At 45.5% G+C, this 21,581-nt stretch overlaps 1 protein-coding gene across 1 annotated transcript in view; it reads left to right on the top strand.

The window, feature by feature from the left end:
- Positions 1 to 21,581, top strand: part of MTMR12 (myotubularin related protein 12) — a 66,891-nt gene that overhangs the window by 11,615 nt on the left and 33,695 nt on the right. The window contains exons 2-5 of the mRNA XM_057541083.1: positions 15,698 to 15,758; positions 18,464 to 18,606; positions 19,947 to 20,019; positions 20,872 to 21,002. Coding sequence (XP_057397066.1) covers positions 15,698 to 15,758; positions 18,464 to 18,606; positions 19,947 to 20,019; positions 20,872 to 21,002 — 408 coding nt within the window. The remainder of the gene's footprint in view (positions 1 to 15,697; positions 15,759 to 18,463; positions 18,607 to 19,946; positions 20,020 to 20,871; positions 21,003 to 21,581) is intronic.

The raw sequence follows: 21,581 nt of genomic DNA, 5'->3' as shown, positions 1-21,581 counted from the left end.
AAATTTTTTTATTTACTCCCCTTCCCCCTGCTTTTTTTTTTTTAGTAGAGGGAAGGATTATTTATTTATTTATTTTTGGCTGTGTTGGGTCTTCGTTTCTGTGCGAGGGCTTTCTCTAGTTGCGGCAAGCGGGGGCCACTCCTCATCGCGGTGCGCGGGCCTCTCACTATCGCGGCCTCTCTTGTTGCGGAGCACAGGCTCCAGACACGCAGGCTCAGTAGCTGTGGCTCACGGGCCTAGTTGCTCCGCGACATGTGGGATCTTCCCAGCCCAGGGCTCGAACCCGTGTCCCCTGCATTGGCAGGCAGATTCTCAACGACTGCGCCACCAGGGAAGCCCTAGACATATATTTTTGCGGATAATGGATGCTTAGTCTGAAATGCTCTTGAGAGTTCCCAGCTTGCCCTGTGAAGTGAACATGTATTGTGACTGAGAACTGATCTGCATGATGAGTAAACAGCAGAGTCCTTAAGGACTAGGTCCCAACCCTGCCCCGCATCTGTGGTCTTGTAACCTTGAGTCCAGACAGAGATCGTTAGTTCGCCTCTTACTGCATGTCTGCTCCCCTGGCTTCAGGTGCTGCTGTCGTGCTTTATTGTCAGAGTAATTGTTGCTTGTATCCAACTGCCAAGGCAGTGTAAGGTTAGTAGAGTGGAGCTGTGGTCAGTGGCAAAGCTGGTACCTGGTCAGGCTGGCTCGGAAGGGAGCGGAGCCCCCTGGCCGGGAGCGGGGAACCAGCAGCCCTGGGAATCAGCTCCAGGGAACAAATCTTATTTTGATTTCTCTAGCTTCCTACACCAGGACAGTAGATAGATTCACTTAGTCTCTAGTCTCTATCCTCAGTGATAAGGCTTCCGATTTAAAGTCTGTCTTTGAATGTGCCCCTGCCCTATCCATGAGACTAGAATGTGTTTCAGAAAGCCAGCTAACGGAGAGGTATGGGAAAGGCCAGTAATACCTGCCACTAATCACATACTTAGGTAGTAATTTTTATTTATTTTATTTATTTTTAAATAATTTTATTCATTTATTTTTGGCTGTGTTGGGTCTTCGTTGCTGCGCGCGGGCTTTCTCTAGTTGCGGTGAGCGGGGGCTACTCTTCGTTGCGGTGCGCGGGCTTCTCATTGCGGTGGCTTCTCTTTGTTGCGGAGCATGGGCTCTAGGCATGTGGGCTCAGTAGTTGTGGCTCGCGGGCTCTAGAGCACAGGCTCAGTAGTGGTGGTACAGGGGCTTAGTTGCTCCACAGCATGTGGGATCTTCCCGGACCAGGGCTCGAACCTGTGTCCTTGGCATTGGCAGGTGGATTCTTAACCACTGTGCCACCAGGGCAGTCCCTTATTTTTTTTAATTTCTTTTTTTAAAAAAATTATTTAATTAATTAATTATTTATTTATGGCTGTGTTGGGTCTTCGTTTCTGTGCGAGGGCTTTCTATAGTTGCGGCAAGTGGGGGCCACTCTTCATCGCGGTGTGCGGGCCTCTCACTATCGCGGCCTCTCGTTGCGTAGCACAGGCTCCAGACGCGCAGGCTCAGTAATTGTGGCTCACGGGCCTAGTTGCTCCGCGGCATGTGGGATCCTCCCAGACCAGGGCTTGAACCCGTGTCCCCTGCATTGGCAGGCAGATTCTCAACCACTGCGCCACCAGGGAAGCCCCCTTATTTTTTTTAAACTTAAAATTTTTTCAAAAATTTTTTTCTTTTGAAGTATAGTTGATGTACAGTATTATGTAAGTTACAGGTGTACAACAGTGATTCACAATATTAGGTAGTAATTTTGGATGGAGTAAATTTGAATAGAGCTGTCTCTCAAGAACTATGTTTAGGATTAAAGAATATTATCAGGATCAAGAATTATTCGTTTCTTTGTATGTTTTCTTTTATTATTATTTATTTTGGTTGCGCTGGGTCTTAGTTGCGGCATGTGTGATCTTTTAGTTGCTGCATGCGGGCTTCTTAGTAGCAGCATGCGTGTGGGATCTAGTTCCCTGACCAGGGATCGAACCTGGGCCCTCTGCATTGGGAGCGTGGAGTCTTACCCACTGGGCCACCAGGGAAGTCCCCGTATGTTTTTTTGTTAATGCATGCTTTCAGTAGACTTTTATTGGCAATTTACTGTCTAGGAGTATGCTAGGAGTTGAGGCTAAAAATACCTAAAATACAGCCTCAGTCCCCAGTTTGCATCATTGGTTGGGGAGACAGACAAGGTAAGAGACTATCGTGATGCAAGAAAGCTTTTTAATTTTTTTAAATTGTATTTATTTATTTATTTATTTTTGGCTGCATTGGGTCTTCATTGCTGCATGCAGGCTTTCTCTAGTTGCGGTGAGCGGGGGCTACTCTTTGTTGGGGTGTGTGGGCTTCTCATTGCGGTGGCTTTTCTTGTTGCGGAGCGCAGGCTCAGTAGTTGTGGCTCGCGGGCTCTAGAGTGCAGGCTCAGTAGCTGTGGCACATGGGCTTAGTTGCTCCACGGCATGTGGGATCTTCCAGGACCTGGGCTGGAACCCGTGTCCCCGGCATTGGAAGGCGGATTCTTAACCACTGTGCCACCAGGGAAGCCCTATTTATTTATTTATTTATTTATTTAGCTGGGTCTTAGTTGCGGCACGCGGAATCTTTTAGTTACGGCATGTGGGCTCTTAGTTGCGGCATTCAGGATCCAGTTCCCTGACCAGGGGTTGAACCTGTGCCCCCTGCACTGGGAGTGCAGAGTCTTAACTGCTGGACCACCAGGGAAGGCCCAGGAAGGCTTTGCAGAGGACTTGAACTGTGTGGACAGTGGACTGGACGAATTGGGTGGGCAGGACTGGGGAGAGCGGACTGTGGGGTCCAGCGGCTGTGCCGGGGGCTGGATGGCGGGAGCAAGACTCCGATCACGGGAGTGTGCAAGGTGCGTGCTGGTGGCTGGAAGGAAGAGCGGCAGCAGGCAAGGACGGGCGTGGATGGATTCTGGAGCTGTTAAGGAAGCAGAGCAGACAAGATCATGAGAGGCAGGGGGTAGCCGAGAATGACTGCTGGGTGTACGGTAGGGCCAGAGTCCAGCAGACAGCAGGTTCGGCGAGGGGCGGGGGGAAGTGATGAGCTGACTTAGAAATGTGAATTTGGAGGGTCTGAGGGACATTACAGTGCATGTGGCCAGGAGGCTGTTTGGGGTCCAGATCTGGAGCTCTGAAGAGAGATCTGGAGTAGCGATACATTTGAAGGGAGGAGGGTTGTCAGCATATGTTGTGGGAGAGCTTCTCCAAGGAACAGAGGTCCTGTGGACCCTGCCCAGAAAGGAGGTGAGAAAGAGCAGCCAGCCCGAGTGTTGGTCGTTTGGCCCGGAACGCATTTCTGCGGATTTTCAGGGCTCAGTCTACATGGCACTTCCTGAGGGTAGCAGTCTTTGCTGACGCTCTCCGAATGCGGTTAGGTGTGTCTGCTGTGTTCCTGTTGTGGCCTCCCGCACAGCGTAGCAGTGTACACGAGTCATTACTGTTGCTTGTGCTGTGGTCAGGCTCCAGTGTGCTCTGAGGAGGTCGGGGCTGTGCCTTGTGTTCACATCTGTTTTTGCTGTGCTGGTACAGCAGGTGCCTAAGAAATGACAGTTTGGTCAATGAAAGAGCGTCTGAAAGGCCAGGGGGAGGAAACTGTCCCTGGGGAGGATGTGGTCGGCGGACAGGAGCGGGTTTATTGTAGTGAAGGGCATGGCTCTAGACAGGCAAACCCAGGCTCAAGTCTCGCTTCACTTAACCTTGGTCAACCTCATTTTCCCCATCTCTAAAATGGGAACAGTAATGGCAGTTAAGAGTTGTAAGGATTAAGTGAGATGATGCGTAGAGAGATAACCTTCTGCAGGTGTCTAATGTTTATTCCACTGAATACCCAGTTTTCCAGTTATTATTTTTTTTGTCTGTCTAAACATCTTAAGGGCAGAAGTCAGTTCTTCATCTTTTTATACGGGGCATTTGGTAGTTAGGTTACTCAGGAGCTGTTGAAATGAATTGGTATCTATTGGCGGTGGGTCATCTTGCACCTCTGAGTAACCAGACATACAGCTTGAGTGTTGACTCACTGGTTTCGCTGCACAGGCTCATGGGAACCCTGTGCTTTGGGCCACTCCTTCTCAGAGACGTAGTTCTGAGAGGAGATCAGATGGACACCTCGTAAATGCTGGGCCACCTCTATGAGGTGGGTCGCAGTGGGTGTGTCTCCTTTGGGCTACAGGCTTGCTGGAGAATGGGTGGCAGTTCTCACGTCTTGTCTGGCACAGACGTGGCCAGAATAAGAGTGCTTCTGGCTCCGCACGGGGCGAGTTTCTTAGGTGTGAGGGCAGTGGCAGCTGCGTGTCCTGGGAATTGTGGATACTCACCGTGGCAACAGGAGCAGATGTAGCTCCTTTTGACCTGTGGGGTAAAATGTGCGGAAACTGGAAGACTTTGCTGTTCATGCCCTTTATCCTCTTTTTAAGCTAAAACAAACATAAAAAAGTAGCCATAGCATTGGGGTAAATGTTGAAATAGGAATTAACCCAAAAACCCCAACCTTGATCCTCCCACTCTGGCAGAACTACTCTCCATTTATGTTCATGCCGCTGTTCTAACTGAATTCAGGCCACTGAGATACCCGAGTTTTGAAGACTTGGACGTTCTTTGACCAGTGCCAGCAGTCTCTGCTATTCTTTTGCGCCATAATAGCAAGCTTTGTCCACACTCAGATGGAGTAGCAAGAGGTGCTGCACAAACCACAGGGATGGTGTTTAACGCCCCATTTGTTGAAAATTTGCATCATTTTCAAATGAGTTCCTTTTCAGGCCTCTTGCAGAGAAAAGTCTGTCAGCATAACTAGTAGAACCAGTTCTGCTTGATTGTTAAAGAACTGTACTTTTCTAACCTTCTTTTCTTACACATTGAGCATGATACTTAATTGGGGTCAGTAAGGAATTTTATCCCACGTGTCATAGCTCTGGAAGTACGATCGTGACCATTTGCTGATTAGGCAGCTGGGCAGGGAGTATCAGAGTTGAAGGGTAGTGGGATAGAAGGAGCAAAGGGTTAAGGGGGACTCCGGGCCCTTCGCCGAAACCAGGTGACAGTTTCAGAAGCTCCCACTGCTCCAGAGAACAGGGCTAGTGCAGAGGCAGCTGTCCCTGGATGCTGGTTGAATTTCCTCTGAGATCCTGGGATGATGCCAGGCCCATCCACGGCACCTGCTCTCCTGCAGTTCTTACTGGACAGGCTTCATGACTTCTGGTCTTTCTGGATTAATACCACATACATGACAGCCTTTAATGGAATGTTCTTTACAGTATGATGAGAGCATTTGGTGATGCCACCCACGTCAAAGCCCAAGCTAGATATTGTCTCTTAATCTCCTTCCCATGTGTTTCTCTGTTTCCTGCTGGAGTGTTTTTAAAAACCTCTCATCACCTAAAGCCATTATTAATTAAATTACTCAACGAAATCTTCTGAGCACTTACTGTTTGCAAGGCCTGTATTGGATTCTGGGACAATGTGGCGAGCAAAAAACCAGACAGAGGACCTGCCCTCAAAGAGTTTATAGATTGATGGGGAGATAGACTTAAATAATTACATAAATAAATGTGAAATTGCAATTATGACAAGTGCTAGGAGGGAGAGATACACGGGGCTGTAAGAACGTGGAAACAGAGAGGGCTTCCCAGAGGAAATGACCCTTGTCCTGAGGTCCAATGGATACTTAAAATTCACAGGGCAAAGAGGGACAGGAGACGCATTCCAAGCAGAAGGAACTTGGACTTAAGATAGGAAGGGGCTTGGCAGGTACGAGAGGCTGAAGGAAGGCCAGTGTGGCCACCGTGCAGACTGAGGAGGAGGATGGTGGGAGAGCAGGGGGGACAAGGAGGTGGGGACCAGGCTGTGCAGGGCCTCCTTGCAGGCTTTATCAGGTTGTGGCCCTCCTCCCACCAGTAATCCAGAGCAGACCGTGTTGTGAAAGATCACTGCCGCTTTAGGGTGGAGAATGGATAAGAAAGAGGCAGAGCCAGTCGAGCAGGTGCAAAGCTGTTGCAGTGGTCCGGGTGGGAGATGATGGTGGCTTGGACCAGGGTGGTGCTGTGGGGGTAAGAGAGGAGCATGGGTTCTGGGCGTATGTAATGGGCGGTACTGATCGGATTTGGTGGTGAAGGACTGGGTATTGAGGGTGAAGGAGAAGGAGGTGTCAAGGGAGACTCTTAGGATGACATGCTCTTGAAGGGAAGCACAGGGTAGCCCAGACTGTACATAGCAGTGTTATTTGCAGTTGGAGCCTTCCCTGGAGTGTGGTACATCGAAGATTCCTGCTGAACTCTCGAGGGTTGGTTGGGGTGACACCCAGAGACTAAAGCCTTGGAGGACCCAGTGGAGTGAGTCATAGGAGGTGAACTCTCAGCTGGTGTTGAGGAAGCCCCCGAGTTCTTTCCCACGTAGCGGCCATTACTCCTGGGGGGTAGATGTATTTTGTTTTTCTGCTTCTGTCCTTTCAGCCTCTGTTTGCCTCTCCAAAACAATTTTAGGCTTTCCCTGGGCTCTTTTATTGATGCTTGCTTTGACCTGGTTTCAGGTGGGTCTAGCAGATACATTCACTGATCTTTCTGTCCTGTTTTCCTTTTTTTTCTTCGTTCCACAGAAGAGGTAGTGTGGCATCATGTAAGAACACAGGCTGAGCCAGCTACCAGGTTTGACTTCTACTTCCACCACATTCTAGCCGGGTGTCTGCTTCGTCTGCAGAGTTGGAGGTAACAGTGGCTATAAGAGCCCTACTCCAAGGCTTGCTGTGAGAATTAACTGAGTTAATAAGTATAAAGCCCTTTCAACGATGCCTGCCACAAAGGCTCTAGAAATGTGTCATCATTATTCACCTCTCAGCCTCAGTAAGGGCTGGCCCTTGAAAGTAGCCACTTTGGCATTCATAGCGTGGACACTTGTGATTTCTGCAGTCTGCAAGCGGCCCCTGAGTCACGATGTAGTAATCTGTGATGTCAGTAAGGAAGAGATTGTATTTACTCATCCAATTGTAACGGTCAGGTTGGACAGCCTTTAATCACTCATCCAGTAAATTTGCCCATGAAGACAACAGCTGATACACATTGAGAACTCAGCATGGTCAGGAGTAGGACATACACGTGGGAATCTCATCACGTCCTGTAACCCACTTTAAGATCCATGTCCAGCTTCAGCGCATCCAGACGTGGGCTGTACCTTATTGTTAACCCCTTCCTCCCTTCTCCATTCAACTATGCTCTTTCTCCCTGGATCAACAACAAAAACTTTGAAATATTATCTCCGTATTTGTTCTTTCTGTGTTTTTCTCGTGGAGTTCAAAAAGCTACTATAAAAATATGGAGGCAAAGGAACTGTGGGGCATAGCTGATGAGTACTCTCCATTCTGTGCTCCCTGCCTTCTCCCCACCACCCATACAGGTCGCTTCCCAAAGTAAAGGAAAAAATTCACTTTTTTTGAGGGAATGGTTTCTTTATGATTCCTCTTTGCATACCCTGACTTATTGGAGTCCTCTAGGTTATTTCTCTTCTCAGGACTGGTGTATGTTTTGATTTGGGGGGTGGAGGGGTGGTTGATGGTAGTGGTGATGGTGCTTATTTTTTTTTCCTGAGTTGATTATCTTGTAAGAATTGATAGTGAACATTTATACTTTTTTTGAAGTATTAACCAGAGACAGGTTAGATATTAGTGATGAATGCCTGCAGCATGGCTCCTGTCTCCCAGTGCGCAAGTGCTTACATAGGTTTTTATTCTCAATTTGTTACCATCTTTCAGTAGCTTAATCTACTTTGTTTGGTTGTTTTTCTGGCCGCACCCCGCAGCTTGTGGGATCTTAGTTCCCCGACCAGGAATTGAACCCAGGCCTATGGCAGTGAAAGCTCTGAGTCTTAACCACCGGACCGCCAGGGAATTAATTCCCAGCTTAATCTACTTTGAATAAATTCAGCAGTCGGGAAAGCTTACCTTTTGTCGGCATGCCCGGCATGCCGGAGCAGTCCCTTCCTCAGATGCAGTATTCTCTTAAGAAAGCCATTAGTTTACTCTTTTGGTCTTATAGTGGGTTCAAAGTACTTTCTATTGCAGAAGAAAAGACACCAAAGGACAGGATCTAAGTCATTGTAGAAAACAAATCCTATTAACAGAAATATGCCGTTTCTTTTTCTACGACTTCAGATATTACTGTGTAGTCCAAGTCTAATGGAATTAGGACCAACCTGGATGTTGCTCATTGCAGGAGTTTCTGATCCACAAAAAAAAAAAAAAATTGAGAAGCCACCTGAGTGGAGTCAATTTAGTTTCATGTGGGAAACAGGATTGAGAGAGAAGCAGAAATTATTCTACTCAGAATCTTGAATAATTGCAACTCAAGTAGTATGTTGGAATTCTTAGTTTAGTCATCAAAAGAAAGGAGGAGGGGCTTCCCTGGTGGCGCAGCAGTTAGGAATCTGCCTGCCAATGCAAGGGACACAGGTTCGAGCCCTGGCCCAGGAAGATCCCACATGCCGCGGAGCAACTAAGCCCGTGCGCCACAACTACTGAGCCTGAGCTCTAGAGCCCGCAAGCCACAACTACTGAGCCCACGTGCCACAGCTACTGAAGCCTACGCGCCTAGAGCCCATGCTCCGCAGCAAGAGAAGCCACGACAGTGAGAAGTCTGCGCACCGCAACAAAGAGTAGCCCCCGCTCACCCCAACTAGAGAAAGCCCGCACACAGCAACGAAGACCCAAAGCAGCCAATAAATAAATAAATAAATAGATAAAATTTATTAAAAAAAAAAAAAAAGAAAGGAGGAGAAAAAAGAAAGGAATCAAGAAGCATAGATTCTGCTGGGTCCAACAATTGTAACAACTCCCATTTACTGAATATGTATGCCAGGTGTTTACACCCGTTTCTCTTCATATCCTCATACTGAGGTGGTATTGTTTCCATTCACACAGGAGGAAACCAAAGCTCAGTCAGGTTAAATGGCAAGCCCAAGTTCATGTCTGTAATTACCAGAGCTGGGTTTGGACTGTGGCCTCAAGTCTGTATTATTTATTTTCAGTACATGCACAGAGAGAAGTTTGGAGAAGCCAGGGGAAAGACAAAACTTAAATTGTCAGTACTAGACTGTGTTAAAAATACAACTCTCTGCTTTAAAGAAAGGTAAATTTTGTTCTAAGATACACATGGATTCCCACCTAATATGTAGATGCAAATGCATTTCTCCCCTCAGATTTTCTATTTTAGCGGAGAAAACAGAGTATTAAGTGTCCATTTTAGACCAGTGGAGCGACTTGGAGGAAATAATATGTTTGTGTTATGTCTTTTTAGCACTTGGTGCCAGATGTGATAGAAGGAAATTGTGTTTTGGAACCTTTAGGGATGTTATGTTGCCTCTTGGAATTTGCCCTTCTGGCTGGATAAAATTAAACTGAGAATAACAACTTCGGTTTTTGACTCAGAGCCCTTGTAAGCAGTGAAGGGTTGATGTGAACAGTTATAAGCGTTTTGGCCTATGAGAGCTTCATTGTAGAGACCCCCGCTCCATTCTTTTCAAGGTCACTGATCATCTGGCAGGGCCCTTCCCTTTTTTCTGCCTTTGCTGAGGGGCCCTAGGTCCATCACGCTTTCGAGATGTGCGCATTCTGAACGTGAACTCGGTAAGAAACTAGTTTTTGAGAACCAGTGGAATGGAAACGGCCAGGCTGCTTTGCAACCTCTCAGCAGATTCTCAGGAGTGTAGCTGATGTTAGCTTTCACGTGCTTTTGTCCTATATGAGGCAAATCCTTGTACAGTGGAGTACAGTTTTCTTAAGGGAATTTTTCTAATTTGTTCTAATCAGTTTTGTAACAGGAGACTGGTTTTCTGTTATACGCAATGGCTGTGACGACTTTTTTCTTTTGTGGTAGGAAACTGGAGACCGTGTTTATTGGAACTAGGACACAGCAGCGAGGAATGTGGGCTCTGGAGTTAGTCGGGGCTTGGGCCGAACCCTTGGTTAGTGACTTATTTTCCTATAAAAGGGAAGTTCTTGAACCTCTTTAAGCCTAAGTTTCTTCATCTGTGAAATGGAGATAACGCCAGTCCTAGAGTTGTTGTGAGGATTAATGAGATACTAATGAAGTGTACTTACCTGACACATCATAGAGCTTAATAAATGCTGGCTCTTAGCATTATAGTTAAAAGCGTCTGGTCGAAGTGGAAGCTGGGACTGACAGCCTGTGGAGGGCTTTGATTGCCGTGCGCAAACTTGGACACACCTGTCTTTACGGCTCAGAAGTCTTTTTCACTTTGTGATCTTCAGCAGTGTTCCAAATAGGCGAGGCTGCCGCACGGTCTGCGTTTTGGATAAGTAAAGTCTTGTGATCTGTTTCATGGCATTCGAGGCAGGGGCTCACGTGCTCTGGATGGTTAGATTATTTTTGGATGCTGGCTTGTCAGCGGCGGTGTATATCTTACTGCATTATTCTGACCTCTCCTTTCCCTCTGCAGCTGAAGGAAGTCTGATGAATAGCAGCAGCTTTAGTAGGAAGTCGAGCACTGTTAGGAATCTTGGTGGTTTTTCTGTCACCCTATCCAGTGTTGAAATTCCCACACGCTTCAGGAGATTTGTGACTCCTCCATGACGTAGCTGCTTGGTGGCTTTTCCCTTTTCACAGATCAATTTTTGGTCGGCAACTTGTTGCCAACATCAGAACGTATTTAACATTATTCTAGAGAAGAGGAGTCCCTACTTTTAAAATGAAAAATGTGTACTAAGCTTCTGGGGCATTTTACAAAGACGAGGGTGAGTGGGGAAAATGTCTCCAGTCCTTTCCTTTTTTCTCCCAGGAAATGCTTCTGGTGGATTCATTTTCATCCCTTTGAGAACATGCCATGTTGTGACAGTGTTTTAGAATGGAGAGCAGGTCTGTGGGAGTCTTCCTTTGCCATTTCTAGTGAGGGAAAGCCACCAAGGACCCTGCCTCCTTCCTGGGCGCGAATACTCCGGCTCACGAAGCAGGCAGTGCAGCTCCCGCTTCCCTTCTCCCCTGCCAGTCTTACTCGTGAGATTGGTGGCTCTGACATTGGTTCCTAATCCTGCGGCCCCGGATATATTGCACGTTGACACGTGGCATGACGTGATTCTGTCATCTGTGGTTTCTCAGTTGTTAGTGCAGTTGATCTAAGTTGATGCCGTTGGTGACAATCAGCAGAACCACTGTAGCTAGTTTTTGCTGACGAGGGGATCCATTTATAAAGATACAGGTGTGGTTCATGGAACGGTGGGCCAGAGGCGTGGTTGGGCCTCGCTAGAGCCTGGAAAGCCATGGAGTCCAGGCTGTGATTGCTTGTGTGTCTGGGTTGGGCTTTTATCTCCACGTATCTTCTTCACGTGTCTCATTCTTTGCAGAACAGCTTTCTCTGCGGCTCCGTATTTGTGGCCAAATCTGCAAGTCTGTAGTTGAAGCAGCCCGTTTGATTAGCTTCTCTTGGCCCTTCAGCCAAATTAATGGGGAGATAAAACAATTAGCCGTTTGCGGGCACTGCTGTCTGTTAGCCCACGCAGGTGATGGGGAGGAGGTGGCCCTCTCCTGGAGGTTGGGGGCGCAGGGAACAGTTGTCTGGGGAAGGGGCGTTTTGGGTAGGACAGAGTTCTAAAAGATGTCGCCTAATTGTCTTGTTTATGGAATGTAAACAAAGAATATCACTAACCATTTCAAGAATTGATGTATGTAGGTAGTTTGGGGTAGTATGACATCTTTATCTTCGGAAGATGATACTTCCTCGGACGTAGCAATAGGGTAGTCTTCTCCGTGCTGGCTTCAGTTTTTGAACTGAATTCCAAGCACTAAAGATGATTGCTAGAGTTTTCTAACAGCTGATTGAATTTAATGAATAGCTTTGCTTTCCTCAGAGAAAGATGATAAACCTGTCAAAAATACCTGTGCTTTAATTTAGTTCTTTGTCAATGACAGATGATGAAAACTCTCAATGAGAATTTCTAAGTTACCGGAACACTCATAGCATTTACATATGCAAAAATAGTCCCTCTTGTGTAACCTAGAGCAATGCATCAGGATCATCTGGGGAGCTTCTACAGAACCTGAGGCTCAGCTGCATCCCCCGCACTCTGATTCCTCAGGCTTGTGTTGGGGCCTGAGTGTCTGCAGAGGTAACAGGCTCCCCAGATGATCCGATGCTCCACAGGTTTAAGAACGCTGCCTCAGAGAGGCTTGATTTATTGGCATCTCCTGGGATGGAAATCATAGTCATCTCCCAAACAGACCACATGCAAAACAGGTTCTGTGAAGACACCATGACTTTGTTCTTGTTCTTCAGCCTCAAGACAGGCTGTCTGGGCTCTCCCTGCCTCAGCCGTACCCAAGTTTCTTCTAGTGCCATGCTTCAGTCTGAATCAACAAATTCAGAAAACTCATGCCGACCAGAGACTTCTACCCAAAACAAACCAAAAATATTCCATTTTTATTTGTTGACAGAACTGGTTGTGTGTTGTAGAATTTCCCACAGTCAGGATTTGATTGGTTGCATCCCCATGGTGTCATTTAACATGTTTTTCTGTCCCGGTATTCAACCTATAAATTGGTAGGTTGACATAGCAGCTCAAGCAGATTGAGATCAGATATTTTGGCAAGAATTCTTCGTAGATGGTGTGGTAGGTTGATGAGGGGGCCCAACATGCCTCTCTATTTGTTATGTTAACAGTCATTCTTTTTCCAGTTTTTTACTGTATGATATTTTTTATTCTTATTATGGAAAAATTTGATTTTGACCCACTAAATTGATTTACAACCCACTAATAGATACAAGCCCTAGTCGGAGAAACACTGTTCTAGAAAGGGAGATAAGCATGCACATGGGTACTTAAAAAGTAATATTATAGGTGCTAACAGAAGAATGTATAACATGAATATTCTAGTGTGGGGATAAATTTGTTTATGAAAGTAATGAAAATCTACATAAAGATGTAACCCCTGTTGAGTCTTAAAGTTAACAGCCATTTATGATTGTTGTTTTGGTCCATTAATTCATTAAGCATTGCTAATTATCTTTGACTATCTGATAAACACTGAACCCAGCATAGAAACATTTGAAGATATTTTTATTGAGAAACAGTGACACAGAACCTGGCCTTGATTCCTTATTAGAAGTGATTGCATCCCATTGCACTGCCGTATGGTTTTAGGTAACTTAGAATGAGGAAATATGTTGCCGGCCGCCTTTACTGAGCCCTGGTATGCTGCAGAGTGGATGGCTCAGTATTGACTTGATACGTTCATATTGGGTTGGCCAAAAAGTGCCTTTGGTTTTTAAGTAAAAATAAAAGACTTATTTTTCATTTTCACAAAGAACTTTATTGAACAACGTATTCACCCTTTGTTCCACTACCTTCTGCCATTTTTCAGGCAACTTCATAATTCCATCTTCCCAAAACCTTTTATCTTTTTGAGCAGAGAACTGTTCCAGGTGCCTTTTACAGTCTTCCAGGGAATTGAAATATTTTCCACTAAGAGAATTTTATAAAGACCAAAATAAGTGGAAATTCGAAGGTGCAATGTCTGGTGAATACGGCGGATGAATCAGAACTTCCCAGCCAAGCTGTAACAGTTTTTGCCTGGTCATCAAAGAAACATGCAGTCTTGCGTTATCCTGATGGAAGATGATGTGTTTTCTGTTGAGTAATTCTGGGCGCTTTTCATCAAGTGATACTTTCAGTTGGTCTAACTGGGAGCAGTATTTATTGGAATTAATCGTTTGGTTTTCCAGAAGGAGCTCATCATAAAGGACTCCCTTCCAGTCCCAGCATATACACAACATCACCTTCTTTGTTGTTTTTTAAAATTGTTATTATTTTTTTTATTTTTGGCTGCATTGGGTCTTCATTACTGCGCATGGGCTTTCTCTAGTTGCGGTTAGCGGGGGCTACACTTTGTTGCGGTGCGCGGGCTTCTCACTGCAGTGGCTTCTCTTGTTGTGGAGCACAGGGTCTAGGCGCGCGGGCTCATAGAGTACAGGCTCAGTAGTTGTGGTGCATGGGCTTAGTTGCTCCGCGGCATGTGGGATCTTCCCGGACCAAGGCTCGAACCCGTGTACCCTGCGTTGGCAGGCGGAATCTTAACCACTGCACCACCAGGGAAGTCCCAACATGACCTTCTTTGGTTGAAGACCAGCCTTTGGTGTGGTTGGTGGTGGTTCATTTTGCTTACCCCACGATCTCTTCTGTTCTACATTATTGTACTGTATCCACTTTTCATCGCCTGTCACAATTTGTTTTAAAAACAGAACATTTTGGGCTTCCCTGGTGGCGCAGTGGTTGAGAATCTGCCTGCCAATGCAGGGGACACGGGTTCGAGCCCTGGTCTGGGAAGATCCCACATGCCGCGGAGCAACTAGGCCCGTGAGCCACGATTACTGAGCCTGCGCGTCTGGAGCCTGTGCTCCGCAACGAGAGGCTGCGATAGTGAGAGGCCCGCGCACCGCGATGAAGAGTGGCCCCTGCTTGCCACAACTAGAGAAAGCCCTCGCACAGAAACGAAGACCCAACACAGCCATAAATAAATAAATAAATTTTTAAAATAATCTGTTTAAAAAAAAAAAACAACAGAACATTTTCATTACATTTAAGTAGAGAATCGCATGCAGAAATACAGTCAAGAAGGTATTTTTCCGCTTAACTTACATGGAACCCAAACAATCAAAGTGATTAACATAACCAAGCCAGTGCAAATGATTTTCAACGCTTGATTTGGGTATTTTGAGTATGTTGGCTATCTCGAGGCGTGGTATAACGTTGATTGTTTTCAATTAATGTCTTAATTTGATCGCTATCAACTTCAACTGGTCTACCTGACCATGGAGCATCGTCCAGCAAGAAATTTACAGCATGAAACTTCACAAACCACTTTTGACACGTTTGATCAGTCACAGCACCTTCTCCATACACTGCACAAATCTTTTTTTGCATTTCGGTTGCGCTTTTACCTTTCTTGAAATAATAAAGCATAATATGCTGAAAATGTTGCTTTTTTCTTCCATCTTCAGTATTAAAATGGCTACACAAAAATTCACCAATTTTGATAAGTCTTTTTAAATGCACAGCTGTCACATACAATCTAACAGAATTATTTCAAATGAAGTTAAAGACAACTAAGTGCTACTAGAGCCATCTTATGGAAAAAACCGAACAAACCTTTTGGCCAGTCCAGTAGTTTCCTGTTCTTACCTTCAAGCCCTTTACACAGGTTCATTTTCTCTCAAAAGCCCACAACAATCTTCCTTTGTTTTCGATCCTTGATTCTCACTGGAGAAAGGAGAATCATTCTGTGGACTGTCTTCCATTCTCTTTCTGACTCTGCTTGAGCTGCTTTTCTTTGCTATGTGGCATTTGTTCCTTTATATGGGGAGTGCCCATCCCTGACCCTCCACTTGGGACAGCTGATAGTTGTCAATTCTAAATAATTAGTGTAATACATTGAACCAACTTGTTGAAATTTTCTGACTTCCTTTAGTTAAAAGTACTTAAAAAAACAACAACTCTGTAAATCAACTATACTTTAATTAAAAAACAAAACAAAACAAAACTTAGCTTGTCAAATAAACAAAAAGCTCCTGAGCGAATATGATGTTTTAGTGTGTATTCTGAAAGTATGGCTTTATGTTATTCATTTTGAGCCCTTAAATAAACAAAAATATTACCCTTTTCTCTTCTCTTTTAGGAAATTCACACAAACGAAAAGGAAGTAACAGAGAAGGAAGTAACTCTTCACTTGTTGCCAGGTAACAGTCATGTTAGCATCTTACCTCATGTGTAATTCAAAGCCAGTGATAAATTGTGTCATCCCTAGTAGCACTATATATAAACTCCTTTGTATTCATCCAGACAGTGTGTGACAGTAATGAGTTGGACAAAAATATCAATGTCTTTAGTTCAGTAACTGCATACCTGGGACTGAGTATTCCAACAGCTACAAAGAATTTTTGTTTCCCCTTCCCCATAGCTGATGAAATTAAACGTGGGAAATTCTCACCTCTTTTGTAAGCAAATGAGGTCTTTTTTCAGGGTGCCTTACTTGGCCCCATCCAGTATTCTGGTCCCCAGTCAGGAAGATCCTGGTCCCCTGCAGATCCCTACACCCGACCCCTTGGGGTTTAACCAGCCCTGGGGCTGCCAGGGCTTTGCTCTTTGGTCATCACCGAGGAGTCTCGATTGGTTGGACTTCTTCCTTCCTTCCTTTCTTCCTCCCTCCCTCCCTCCTTTCTTTCTTTCTTCCTTCCTTTCTTCCTTTCTTTCTTTCTTTCTCTTTCTTTCTTTCTTTCTTTCTTTTTCTTTCTCTCTCTCTCTCTTTCTTTCTCTCTTTCTCTCTCTCTCTCTTCCCTCTCTCTCTCTCTCTTCCCTCTCTCTTTCCCCTCTCTCTCTCTCTTTCTCTCTCTCTCTTTCTCTCTCTTTCTCTCTCTCTCTCTCTCTTTCTCTCTTTATTTCTTTCTGATGGAGGAGAGTGACTCTATAGCTTAAGTCAAGTTTTAATCATTTCTGCATTCAGAAACAAACTTCTTGGTGGTGTAGCCTCTCCATATATGGGGCTATCCAGTGAGTTGTGCATTCGATTGTTTTGCTACTTTCTTTTTTCCAGTCCCAAATAGCTTTTTTCATAAGTATTTTTAGATACATTTCCCAAAACAATTGAGTCCTCATTCTGGTTCTTTTATTTTTATTCCATTTTATTGAGAGGTTACGAATATGTACAAGTTTCTGACTGATCCACCTTATTTGGTAAACATATCAGAATCTCTAACTTTTTAAAAAATGTTTTTAAGTTTCAAAGGCTTTTCCCTATAATAATGGCCTAAACCTCAATCCATATATCCTACTGTATTTCCTCTTCTTGGATTATATTGTAGATTCTGAAATTTACTTTTGTCTTTAGCTTAGTGTTATGTACATTCTCCCAACCCCTGGATTCCTGACGGCCTCTTCTAGGTGTGCAGCCCAGGTTTCCTAGACTAAACTATGATCTTTTCCAGCTCATGCCTCCCATGACCTGAGACTTTGAACGTACAAGCTGACAAGTGTGGTGCAGGTCGCGGTGCTTGCAGAGCCTCTCCTGGATGTCGTTTTAGCCCCTGTGTGCCAACTTCTGGTCTCCAGTGCCTGACCATGGACTCATATGGCTTGCCTGGTCTTGGAAGAGGCTCGCCATTAAAGTTGTTTTACACCAGGAGTTGGAAGCACAGGAAGCCTTGCTCACGTGTCTTCTACCTCGGATTCAGCTGAAGCACTTTTTCTGGGACTATTTTAAACCCTAATGAGGCCCTGACTTCACTGTTTTCTTCAAGCCCGGTGGTCTCTGTAGAGGCTGACCTGGTGACAGAGCCATCTTCCTGTATTTCCATTGTAATTAACCCCTTGGAAGAGAGAAAAAAACAAGATGAAATATAATATGTGTCCCCTGATAGTCTTAGTGTCTGAAATTCTTCTTTGTTTTCATAGTGAAAGTTAGAATAAATGAATTTTGAGCCAGATGGTAAATTTAAAGACATTGAAGGAAATATCCAGAGGGAGATTCTAAGGAGAAGATGGTTACCTGTTGGATGAGAAGAAAATTCCTTTTTCTTTCTTGTCACAAAGTATTTATACTTAGTTGTTTTTTTTTTTTAGTTTTACACTCAGTTTTTCATTTCCCCTGTATCCTTCTTTTTTTCCTGCCCTTACACAGGCATCCAGCCCTCATGAGCCTCTCCGCTTCCTGCCTATCCCTAAATCCTCATCTTTTTGACTATAGTGAGAAGTACTCTCTATCACCAGGAAATACAGCTCTCATGCTGCTGGGCGTCTGCAGATAGAGCAGGAAAGGTGACACACTGAGAGGAAATACTCTCAACTAAGAAAGAGAGGAAACAGGTTTTTTTCCCACAAACCTCTGACCTCCCTTTTCCTCCCATCCTTGTCCGTGGAGCCAGAATGAGTGCAGTCGTGCTGCACCCTCTGTGCCTGAGGAAGCTGCCTTAGGGCCCCGGGCCAGGGAGACACCCGCCCTCTTTCCGCAGTTCCGGGGTGAGGAATGGCCCACCCTCACAGGAAGGGGGGACTCCAGAGCTACGTGCCAGAGCTCGCTGGCCAGCCCTTCTGGCTTTGCTCACTTGGGTACCGCTTCTCCAGAACTTCTGCTTGGGTCCAAGTGATAAAAGCACTAAGATCTCTGTTTGTAAGTGTAGCCGAGATCATTTCTACCTGTTTGGACACGTCCATTATTCACAGTGAGAAGATAGAGAAGTGCCGCATGTAAAAGTGTATCCGAGTCATTGTGATTTCACTTCTCCACGGTCCCCACTCTGCCTCATCTTCTCCCCTAGGTTTTGCAGCTCCTGTGTGCTGTGTTGTGGTGTGTGTTTGTCTTACCGGAATAGAGCCGGGAAGCTTGTACTGTTTGCGTTCTGCATGTTGCCTGAGGACTCTAAGGAGGACTTGTTTTGGTTTTGATCAGGTGAACAGCTGCTCTGTGAAGCCAGCACGGTACTGAAGTGTGTCCAGGAAGATTCCTGTCAGCGTGGAATCTATGGGAGGCTTGTCTGCACAGACTTCAAGATTGCTTTCTTGGGCGATGACGAATCTGCCTTGGATAATGATGTATGTATGAGCTGCACTTGGCTGAGTTTGTGGGAGCACTGCATTGGCAGCCCCATTGTCTTTTCTCCCAGCTTCTCAATAACTCGCCCCTAATGCACGTAAACACAAAGGCCAGAGTCTTTCTCACCACTAGTCTGCTCTCCTTTGGGATCTCCTTTCAGTGGGAGGACCGCTCTGCAGTTTCCCAGCAGTGCCTCACGTCACGCTGGCTTGCATTTGACCTCGTAGGTTGACACCGTCAGCTTTTAATTTTCTTCTGTATTTCAGCACAGTACCTATCATTCATGGGAATCACATCTCCCCAAATATACTAGTTCCCCATGTTTTCTCTATACTGAACTCTTCCTCAAATTTAGGAACTGAATTCAGTTATGAAACTGGTGCTGAATGCAGCACTGAGTTTGGGTTTACTTTGTGTTTGCTCTGTGCTTGTAAGGCTTGTCCCCCTTAGGAAGAGTGAGCAGTGGAGTGAGGAGGGAACACCCGCACCCCTCAGGGCGCGCTGGTGGCAATGGGAACTGGCCGGCCCGGCCACGCCAGCGCCCCACCACCTGACAGCGTGGGCTTCTGTGCAGCTGTTGCTGTAGCGGCCTGGTTCCTAGTCCTGCACAGAGGCAGCGTTTACAGAGCTTGAATCTCCTGGGGTTTTCTTCCTGCCTTCTCATAGCTTTGTCACTCACCTGTCTGCATTTGTGTGGAGAAATCCGAACCTATGCGCCACCTACCAGCATCTCTCAGGGTGTTGTGCATGCGGCCTGGTGGGTCGGCCTGGGAGCAGCCGGGAATGGCATGTCCTGCCTGGGTTTGAAGACGAGTGTTCGCAGCATTTCTCACACATTTCACTCCTTTATCGTCCCTTTCCTAGGGATGTGACTATATTTCCCTGTTTGCTTGTGTAGGATGTATACCTTTTCATTTATTTTTTCTAGCTTTACTGAGACATAATTGACATTTAACGTTGTATTAGTTTAAGATGTACAACGTGATGAATTTGGTGTATGTATATATTGTGAAATGATCATCACAATATGTTTAGTTAACATCCATCACATCACATAGTTAAACAATTTTTTTCTTGTGATGAGAACTTTTAAGATCTACCCTCTTAGCAACTTTCAAATGTACAATGCAGTATTATTAACTCTAGTCACCATGCTGTACATTACATCTCCAGGACTTGTTTTATAACTGAAGTTTGTGCCTTTTGACCACCTTCACCCATTTCCCCCACCCACTCCCCATTTTTCTTCATATGCAAGTGGAGGATGGTGATTTGCTCTACCTGTAAATGTCACAGTGCATAGCAAGGAATCACAGTTGCTTCCTTTTGAATTTTTTAGGAAACGCAGTTTAAGAATAAGGTTATAGGAGAAAATGACATTACCCTCCACTGTGTTGATCAGATTTATGGAGGTGAGTATCTGTTTTCCCCTGAGGTGTTGCCAGCCTTTGAAAGTATAGCTGATAATGTTGAGGTTTTTTTTTCCTTTTTGGTCCTTTATAGTTTAGTGAAATTTCTTCACGTATTTATCTTGTTTAAATCAGTTTTATGGATGATAAAATTGAGATGCGCAGTGGCTTATCTGGGGTCACTTAGCTGGAGGAGCTTGGACTTGAACACGGAACGTGTTCTTTCTAATACTCCACAGTGCCATTACATGATAGATGGTGATCATAGGTCAATGTTAGCTGTGCAGATCGCACTTTAAAGGCTCACCTGGTAAAGGTCTGTTGTACCACACTCGAGCGCCTTTTCTTCTGACTCAGCAAAACCTCTCTGGGCTCCACTTCTCTATTTTTGTAGTCAGGGCTTTGTCAGAAATCATTCAGTAGCCATTTATGGTGTTCCCAGCACCAACAGGTGCTGCGTGGTCCAAACTCTGGGATAGGGAGGAGGGTGTCAGGAGGGGCCCCAGCCATAAACCTGGGAGTTGACTGTCCCAAAAGCAGGTCCCTAGCGATCTCCCATCTTTCGTAATCTCAGCTTTCAGAGCTGGGTTTCCTGCAGGAGTCAGTTCTGCCAACAGTGGCCAGTCCATTTGGGTCTTGCGCGTCCTTGGGAGGAGTGAGGAGCCCTGGCTCTTCCAGAGAACAGGGCCCCTGCCGGGTGGGACTGGGCCCTGCTGACAGCTACTTAGAAGCTGGTGCCTTTCCTCTCACTTTTGAGAGGCGCCCTTGGAAGTTAAGAGTCTACCTTGTTTCTTTAGCATTTAATTGTTGTCTTATAACATGATTTCCCTTCTTGATTTCACTGTTGATGTGTAGTGTTTGATGAGAAAAAAAAGACTCTCTTTGGACAGCTGAAGAAATACCCTGAGAAACTCATCATCCACTGCAAAGACCTCCGGGTATTCCACTTTTGTCTGAGGTACACAAAAGAAGAGGAAGTCAAAAGGGTAACTAGTCGCATGTATTTTTAGGTTTTATTTCCCATCAGGTTTTCCCCACTTCAGTTCTTGCTTCCATTGCACGAAGGTTGAGGGGAGCCTTTCATTCTGTAAAGTTGAAATTGGTTATAATCGCATGTGCTTTGACTAGAATTGAGAGAGAATTTGGTAGAGCGGGACTATATTATCTTGGCACATGCTGCGTTTAATCCTTCAGTTCATAATGTGTTCATTCCCAGGGCCTCCAGAGGGTGGGAGGTGGTAAACCAGGATCCAAAGGCCGTCAGGGGAAGGGGAGGATGGAGCAGCTAGAAGCAACCCCCTTTCCCCACCTCTGACAGCCTTTCCAAAAGGCAGCAGCAGTGACCCCCAACTCCCGGCATGAAGGAGTTGACATCTGGGAGGTCGTGGTTACGTGAAGGAGGGAGAGGTACACGGTCATGGGCAAAGTGAGTCACCAAATGAGCCTGTGCTTTTGGTCCCTTGCTTAATCTGCTTGCTGCAGCAAATTGAGATGTGTAACTGGGCAAACTGGTCACAATGATTATTGTAGCTTCCAAGATTTCTCTTAAGATATTGAAGGTCTCA

The sequence above is a fragment of the Balaenoptera acutorostrata genome, chromosome 2 (genome assembly GCF_949987535.1).
Source record: "Balaenoptera acutorostrata chromosome 2, mBalAcu1.1, whole genome shotgun sequence".
Classification (NCBI taxonomy): domain Eukaryota; kingdom Metazoa; phylum Chordata; class Mammalia; order Artiodactyla; family Balaenopteridae; genus Balaenoptera; species Balaenoptera acutorostrata.
This window is presented reverse-complemented; position numbering and strand designations above follow the sequence as displayed.